The sequence below is a fragment of the Pelophylax lessonae genome (assembly GCF_965119305.1).
Source record: "Pelophylax lessonae genome assembly, chromosome: 6".
Taxonomy (NCBI): domain Eukaryota; kingdom Metazoa; phylum Chordata; class Amphibia; order Anura; family Ranidae; genus Pelophylax; species Pelophylax lessonae.
Window position 1 is genome coordinate 303,595,054 of NC_138773.1, and position 8,368 is coordinate 303,603,421.

At 46.4% G+C, this 8,368-nt stretch overlaps 1 protein-coding gene across 3 annotated transcripts in view; it reads right to left on the minus strand.

Moving 5' to 3' along the window:
* Window positions 1-5,214, minus strand: part of PRKAG3 (protein kinase AMP-activated non-catalytic subunit gamma 3) — a 90,351-nt gene extending 85,137 nt beyond the window's left edge. For 2 of the 3 annotated variants that reach the window (XM_082261958.1, XM_082261959.1), the window contains exon 1: window positions 5,079-5,214. In XM_082261958.1, coding sequence (XP_082118084.1) covers window positions 5,079-5,129 — 51 coding nt within the window. In that variant the 5' untranslated portion in view covers window positions 5,130-5,214. The remainder of the gene's footprint in view (window positions 1-5,078) is intronic. The other variant, XM_082261960.1, reaches the window with a different exon arrangement.
* Window positions 5,215-8,368: the final 3,154 nt, after the last annotated feature.

An 8,368-nucleotide genomic window follows, 5' to 3' on the forward strand; every position in this document is an offset into this window, starting at 1 on the left:
ATGACTCCAAACACACCTCCAAGATGACCACTGCCTTGCTAAAGAAGCTGAGGGTAAAGGTGATGGACTGGCCAAGCATGTCTCCAGACCTAAACCCTATTGAGCATCTGTGGGGCATCTTCAAACGGAAGGTGGAGGAGCGCAAGGTCTCTAACATCCACCAGCTCTGTGATGTCGTCATGGAGGAGTGGAAGAGGACTCCAGTGGCAACCTGTGAAGCTCTGGTGAACTCCATGCCCAAGAGGGTTAAGGCAGTGCTGGAAAATAATGGTGGCCACACAAAATATTGACACTTTGGACATTTTCACTTAGGGGTGTACTCACTTTTGTTGCCAGCGGTTTAGACATTAATGGCTGTGTGTTGAGTTATTTTGAGGGGACAGCAAATTTACACTGTTATACAAGCTGTACACTCACTACTTTACATTGTAGCAAAGTGTCATTTCTTCAGTGTTGTCACATGAAAAGATATAATAAAATATTTACAAAAATGTGAGGGGTGTACTGACTTTTGTGAGATACTGTAGATAGACATACAAACAAATAGATAATATTAGATATATAGAGATGAAGGGGGGGGGGGGGGGTATTGAGAGTGAAGGGTATACAGGGTGATTAGAATAAAGGGTGATGAGTATACAGAGTGATGAGGATACAGAATGAGGAGTATACGGGGTGATGAGTATACAGAGTGATGTATATACATAGTGATGAGTATATGGTGTGATGGGTACATGGGGTGATGAGTATACAGGGTGATGTGTACATAGAGTTATGAGCACACAGGGTAAAGTGTATACAGAGTGGTGAGTATAAAGGGTGATGGATAAATGGGGTGGCGAGTATACACAGTGATGTGTATACAGGGTGATGAAGGGTGATGGGTATACAAGGTGATGGGTAAATGGGGTGATGAAGGGTAATGGGGATACGGGGTGATGGGTATACAGGGTGGTAATAAGTATACGGGGTGATGAAGGGTGATGGGTATACAGGGTGGTGATAAGTATACGGGGTGATGAAGGGTGATGGGTATACAGGGTGGTGATAAGTATACGGGGTAATGAAGGGTGATGGGTATACAGGGTGGTGATAAGTATACGGGGTGATGAAGGGTGATGGGTATACAGGGTGGTGATAAGTATACGGGGTAATGAAGGGTGATGGGTATACAGGGTGGTGATAAGTATACGGGGTGATGAAGGGTGATAAGTATATGGGGTGATGAAGGGTGATGGGTACACGGGGTAGTGAGTATACGAGGTGATGGGTATACGGGGTGATGAAGGGTGATGGATATACGGGGTAATGAAGAGTGATGGGTATACGGGGTGATGAATGGTGATGGGTATACAAGGTGATGGGTATACAAGGTGATGAAGGGTGATGGGTATACAAGGTGAGGAGTATACAGGGTGATGAAGGGTGATGGGTATATGGGGTGGTGGGTATACGGGGTGATGAAGGGTGATGGGTATACGGGGTGGTGATGGGTATATGGGGTGATGAAGGGTGATGGGTATACGGGGTGGTGATGGGTATATGGGGTGATGAAGGGTGATGGGTATACGGGGTGATGAAGGGTGATGTGTATAAAGGGTGATGGGTATACAGGGTGATGTGTATACAGGGTGATGAAGGGTGATGGGTATACAAGGTGATGGGTATACAGGGTGATGACGGGTGATGGGTATACGGGGTGATGGATATAGGGGGTGGTGATAGGTATACGGGGTGATGAAGGGTGATGGGTATACAAGGTGAGGAGTATACAGGGTGATGAAGGGTGATGGGTATACGGGGTGATGAAGGGTGATGAGTATACAGGGTGATGAAGGGTGATGGGTATACGGGGTGATGAAGGGTGATGAGTATACAGGGTGATGAAGGGTGATGGGTATACAAGGTGATGGGTATACAGGGTGATGTATATACGGGGTGATGAAGGGTGATGGGTATACAAGGTGATGGGTATACAGGGTGATGACGGGTGATGGGTATACGGGGTGATGGATATAGGGGGTGGTGATAGGTATACGGGGTGATGAAGGGTGATGGGTATACAAGGTGAGGAGTATACAGGGTGAGGAAGGGTGATGGGTATACGGGGTGATGAAGGGTGATGAGTATACGGGGTGATGAAGGGTGATGGGTATACGGGGTGATGAAGGGTGATGAGTATACAGGGTGATGAAGGGTGATGGGTATACAAGGTAATGAAGGGTGATGGGTATACAAGGTGAGGAGTATACAGGGTGATGAAGGGTGATGGGTATACGGGGTGATGAAGGGTGATTGGTATACGGGGTGATGGGTATACGGGGTTATGAAGGGTGATGGGTATACGGGGTTATGAAGGGTGATGGGTATACGGGGTGATGAAGGGTGATGAGTATACAGGGTGATGAAGGGTGATGGGTATACAAGGTAATGAAGGGTGATGGGTATACAAGGTGAGGAGTATACAGGGTGATGAAGGGTGATGGGTATACGGGGTGATGAAGGGTGATTGGTATACGGGGTGATGGGTATACGGGGTTATGAAGGGTGATGGGTATACGGGGTGATGAAGGGTGATGGGTATACAAGGTGATGGGTATACAGGGTGATGACGGGTGATGGGTATACGGGGTGATGGATATAGGGGGTGGTGATAGGTATACGGGGTGATGAAGGGTGATGGGTATACAAGGTGAGGAGTATACAGGGTGAGGAAGGGTGATGGGTATACGGGGTGATGAAGGGTGATGAGTATACGGGGTGATGAAGGGTGATGGGTATACGGGGTGATGAAGGGTGATGAGTATACAGGGTGATGAAGGGTGATGGGTATACAAGGTGAGGAGTATACAGGGTGAGGAAGGGTGATGGGTATACGGGGTGATGAAGGGTGATGAGTATACGGGGTGATGAAGGGTGATGGGTATACGGGGTGATGAAGGGTGATGAGTATACAGGGTGATGAAGGGTGATGGGTATACAAGGTAATGAAGGGTGATGGGTATACAAGGTGAGGAGTATACAGGGTGATGAAGGGTGATGGGTATACGGGGTGATGAAGGGTGATTGGTATACGGGGTGATGGGTATACGGGGTTATGAAGGGTGATGGGTATACGGGGTTATGAAGGGTGATGGGTATACGGAGTGATGGGTATACGGGGTGATGGGTATACGGGGTGATGGGTATACGGGGTTATGAAGGGTGATGGGTATACGGGGTGATGAAGGGTGATGGGTATACGGGGTTATGAAGGGTGATGGGTATACGGAGTGATGGGTATACGGGGTGATGGGTATACGGGGTGATGGGTATACGGGGTTATGAAGGGTGATGGGTATACAGAGATACATTGTGATGAGAAGATACAGAGGGACGTTTACAAATCTCATTTCATCCATCATCCATAGAGATCCACAATCCTGTCCCTGTCCCACTTATCTGCCTGTAGAGTATATACACTCACCGCACACTTTATTAGGTACACCTGTTCAATTGCTTGGTAACACAAATTGCTAATCAGCCAATCACATGGCAGCAGCTCAATGCATTTAGGCATCCAGACGTGGCAAAGACGACTTGCTGAAGGTCAAACTGAGCATCAGAATGGAGAAGAAAGGAGATTTTAGTGACTTTGAACGTGGGATGGTTGTTGGTGCCAGAAGGCGCTGGTCTGAGTATTTGTGGGGTTTTCACACACAGCCATCTCTCGGGTTTACAAAGAATGGTGGGAAAAAGAGAAAATATCCAATGAGTGGCAGTTGTGTGGAGGAAAATGCCTTGATGATGTCAGAGGAGAATGGGCAGACTGGTTCCAGATGATAGAAAGGCAAAAAGGAACTCAAATAACCACTCGTTACATCCAAGGTATGCAGAATACCTTCTCTGAACACACAACACATGGAACCTTGAAGCAGATGGGCTGCAGCAGCGGAAGACCACACCGGGTGCCACTCCTGTCAGCTAAGAACAGGAAACTGAGGCTATAATTCGCACAGGATCACCAAAATTGGACAATAGAAGATTGGAAAAACATTGTCTGGTCTGATGAGTCTGGATTTCAGCTGCGACATTCAGATGGAAGGGTCAGAATTTGGAGTAAACAACATGAAAGCATGGATCCATCCTGCCTTGTATTAATGGTTCAGGCTGGTGGTGGTGTAATGGTGTGGGGGGTATTTTCTTGGCACACTTTGGGCCCCTTAGTACCAATTGAGCATTGTTTATACGCCACGGCCTACCTGAGTATTGTTGGTGACCATGTCCATCCCTTTATGACTGCAGTGTCCCCATCTTCTGATGGCTCCTTCCAGCAGGATAATGCTCCATGTCACAAAGCTCCAATCATCTCACCACTGGTTTCTTCACCATGACAATGAGGTCACTGTCCTCCAATGCCCTCCACACTCACCACATCTCATCCAATGGAGAACCTTTTGGATGTGGTGGAACGGGAGATTCCCATCATGGATGTGCAGCCAACAAATCTGCAGCAACTGCGTGATGTTATCATGTCACTATGGAGGAAAATCTCTGAGGAATGTTTCCAACACCTTTTTGTATCTATTCCACCAATAATGAAGGCAAAAGGGGATCCAACCCGGTACTAGCAAGGTGTACCTAATAAAGTGGCCGGTGAGGGTATATATATAATGACAGAGAGGATTATATGGGGGGGGGAGGGGTGTATTATATAATATAATGAGATTATTATAGAGGATATGACATCTATCTATAAATAGAGAGGAAGAGATGTATATAAAGAATGAGGAGTATATGTGTGTGTGTATATATATATATATATATATATATATATATATATATATATATATATATATATGGGGGTATATAGAGGAGGGTATACATATATATATATATATATATGGGGGGGTATATAGAGAAGGGTATATATATATATATATATGGGGGGGTATATAGAGAAGGGTATATGTATATATATGTTGGTATATAGCGAAGGGTATATATATATACGGGTGTATATAGAGAAGGTATACATTGCAGACATCATGTACACCCCGGTCCCGGTAGATCCGGTCATTGATCCCCCCGGGTCTCACCTGCTCAGGCTGGTCGCTCTCCATGACCTCCATGGCACATTCCACCTCCATGTCTGCCTCTACCGGCCCGGCTCTACCGGCTCCCTACCCCATCCTCCCCGGAGATCTCCTGTGTGCGGAGCCCGGCTCCCCTCCTCCTCTCTCCCTCCCCTCCCCATCCCATCCCTCCTCCACCGGATAGAATGTCATCCGCCCGAGAGTCACCGATCATCACACAACCTGCACTGCCAGAGAGAGCCAGAGGGGGCGATACTGAGCAACACCAACACATCATCATCATACACAGAGACACAGGGATCATCTATTATTATTACTGACTGCTCAGTACAACTTCCATTTATATGATGGCTCAGTACAACTTCCATCTATAGGATGGCTCAGTACAACTTTCACCTATAGGATGGCTCAGTACAACTTCCATCTATAAAATGGCTCAGTACAACCTCCATCTATAGAATGGCACAGTACAACCTCCATCTATAGGATGGCACAGTACAACCTCCATCTATAGGATGGCACAGTACAACTTCCATCTATAGGATGGCACAGTACAACCTCCATCTATAGGATGGCTCAGTACAACTTCTATCTATAGGATGGCACAGTACAACTTCCATCTATAGGATGGCTCAGTACAACCTCCATCTATAGGATGGCTCAGTACAACCTCCATCTATAGGATGGCACAGTACAACTTCCATCTATAGGATGGCACAGTACAACCTCCATCTATAGGATGGCTCAGTACAACTTCTATCTATAGGATGGCACAGTACAACTTCCATCTATAGGATGGCTCAGTACAACCTCCATCTATAGGATGGCACAGTACAACTTCCATCTATAGGATGGCTCAGTACAACCTCCATCTATAGGATGGCTCAGTACAACTTCCATCTATAGGATGGCACAGTACAACCTCCATCTAATGGTATAATGGCACAGAACACCTCCCCTTCCTCAATCTAATGGTATAATGGCACAGAACACCTCCCCTTCCTCAATCTAATGGTATAATGGCACAGTAAAACTTCCATCTAATGGTATAATGGCACAGACCCCCCCCCCCCCCCAATCTAATAGTATGATGGCAGAGTACAACTTCCATCTACTAGAATGGTGGCACACAACCTATGTCTGTCCACAACGTTACAATGTTGCAGTCTGATTACTGGGAGAGAGGAGATCATACAGTATACATTATATATACACACTCATGGAGAAACAAAAACAATAAAGTTCATGTTAAAAAGTCCACAGAATCACAACAATCGGTGGTGCTGGGCTCGTCACATTGGTGACCACCGCTATCTGGACATCTCTGTCTCCATACAATGTTTGAAAGCACTTTCACGTCAGCACCTTTCTGGAATGTGGACTTTATTTGGAATTTTTTGTTGTGATTCTGTGGACTTTTTAACATGAACTTTATTGATTCTCCACGAGTGTATATAATATATGATCACTATATACATATATATTATTTTTTTCTTTTTTTTTCAGCGCTGCACTTTTATATTTAATGTTTGTATACAATTTTTAGTAGATTGTGATGCTAGCAGCTTCATGATTTTTATCACATACTGTATTTTTTCATTAGCGCGGTATTATTCCTTTTATAGTTGTAATACATGACCTGTGGCAGGTCAGATCTATTGCACAATATCATATACCTGTACACCATTTTGTGTGATAACCACTAGGGGGCGCACACACGTACCGCCAGAGGCACAGTCACCTGTTGATTGGACAGAGGGGGAGCCAATCAGCGGTTTGGGCGGACCCAATGTCCGCCGGCCACCAGCGATCGTTCCGTAGAGAGGCAGAACGGCGGTCTGCCTATGTAAAACAAGGCAGATTGTCGTTCTAACAGGGGAGAAGATAGAGATCTTGTGTTTTCTGCTAATTAGTAACACTGATCTCAGTCTTCCCCCAGTCAGGGTAACCCCCAACAGTTAGTTAGCAAGCAACCCCTAGGGACATATTTAACCCTTTGATCGCCCCTGATATTTAACCCCTTCCCTCCCAGTGTCAGTAGTACAGTGACAGTGCATATTTTTAGCACTGAACACTGTAGTAATGTCACTGGTCCCCCAAAAAAAAGTGTCAAAAGTGTCAGTTAGGTGTCCGATTTGTCCGCCGCAATGTCACAGTCCCACTAAAAATCTAAGAACTCATGGTAGCACCAACAAATGGCCACTGCCCTCACCTATAACTGGCCTTTGCGGCAAGGAGCACATGGAAGGGCAAGGCACGGACAACAAAACCAAAGAAATTCTCAGCTTGAAGCGGAGTTCCACCCATTTATTCAAGTTCCTTGAGGGCCGGTTCACACTATAGCGAGTGCGCCGATCGCATGTAATTCGGAGCGCACTGCTCCTTCATTACATGTGATCGGAGGTGCGGATGCGAATTCAGCCATACACTTTGTATGGCTGAATTCGCACTGTTTCCGCACCAAACACGCACATGACCCTTTTTTCCAGCCGCATCAGGATCGGATCGCACAGTGGTTCACACTTGTGCGATCCGATCCTGTGCGAACTGTCAGATCGCACTGCGATATGCGATCAAACTGGGGGTGTCGTTAACATTTCATTGAGAAGCCTTAAACAGGTAAATATGAGATGCTTTCTTATCTATTTACTAATGCTAGAATCATGAAGATTAAAAATAGTCAATGTTGATTGAGAGAGTAAAATTCCACTTTTATCACTGTGCTGTGACCTGCTGCTGGACTGCGGCCTCCATACTCAGGGATGGACTGCGGCCCCCATACTCTGGACAAAGGAATGGGCAGGAGGGGCAGCTGCCCTGGGTGCAATGAAGCAAGGGGGCAAAGAAGAGATGCAGGGTGGTACACCCATTCTACAGAATGTATTAACAGTGCAGGAGGGAAGTGAAATTCTGGATCCTTGCCCTTGGCGCTGGATGACCTTATCCTGGTATTATCCATGCTACCAGGCTTCTGGTCAGCTGCAGATTTCCCATCCTCCCAAAGTGCTTCCAAGATCTCATAGTGCCCCCCAAACTTCTACAGTGGACCGCAGTCCCCCTCAGCCCCACAGTGGCCCCCAAACGATGGGGGCCACTGTGCGATATGCAATCAAACTGGGGGTGTCGTTAACATTTCATTGACACCCCCTGCGTATCGCAAATGGCAGTGTGAACTGCCAGAGGTGCGTTTGCGATGCGGGAACAGGCTGCAAATTCGCAGCCTTCCCGCATCGCACAAGTGTGACCCGGCACTGAAACAAAATGCCCACCTGTAGAATGCCCACCTGTAATTA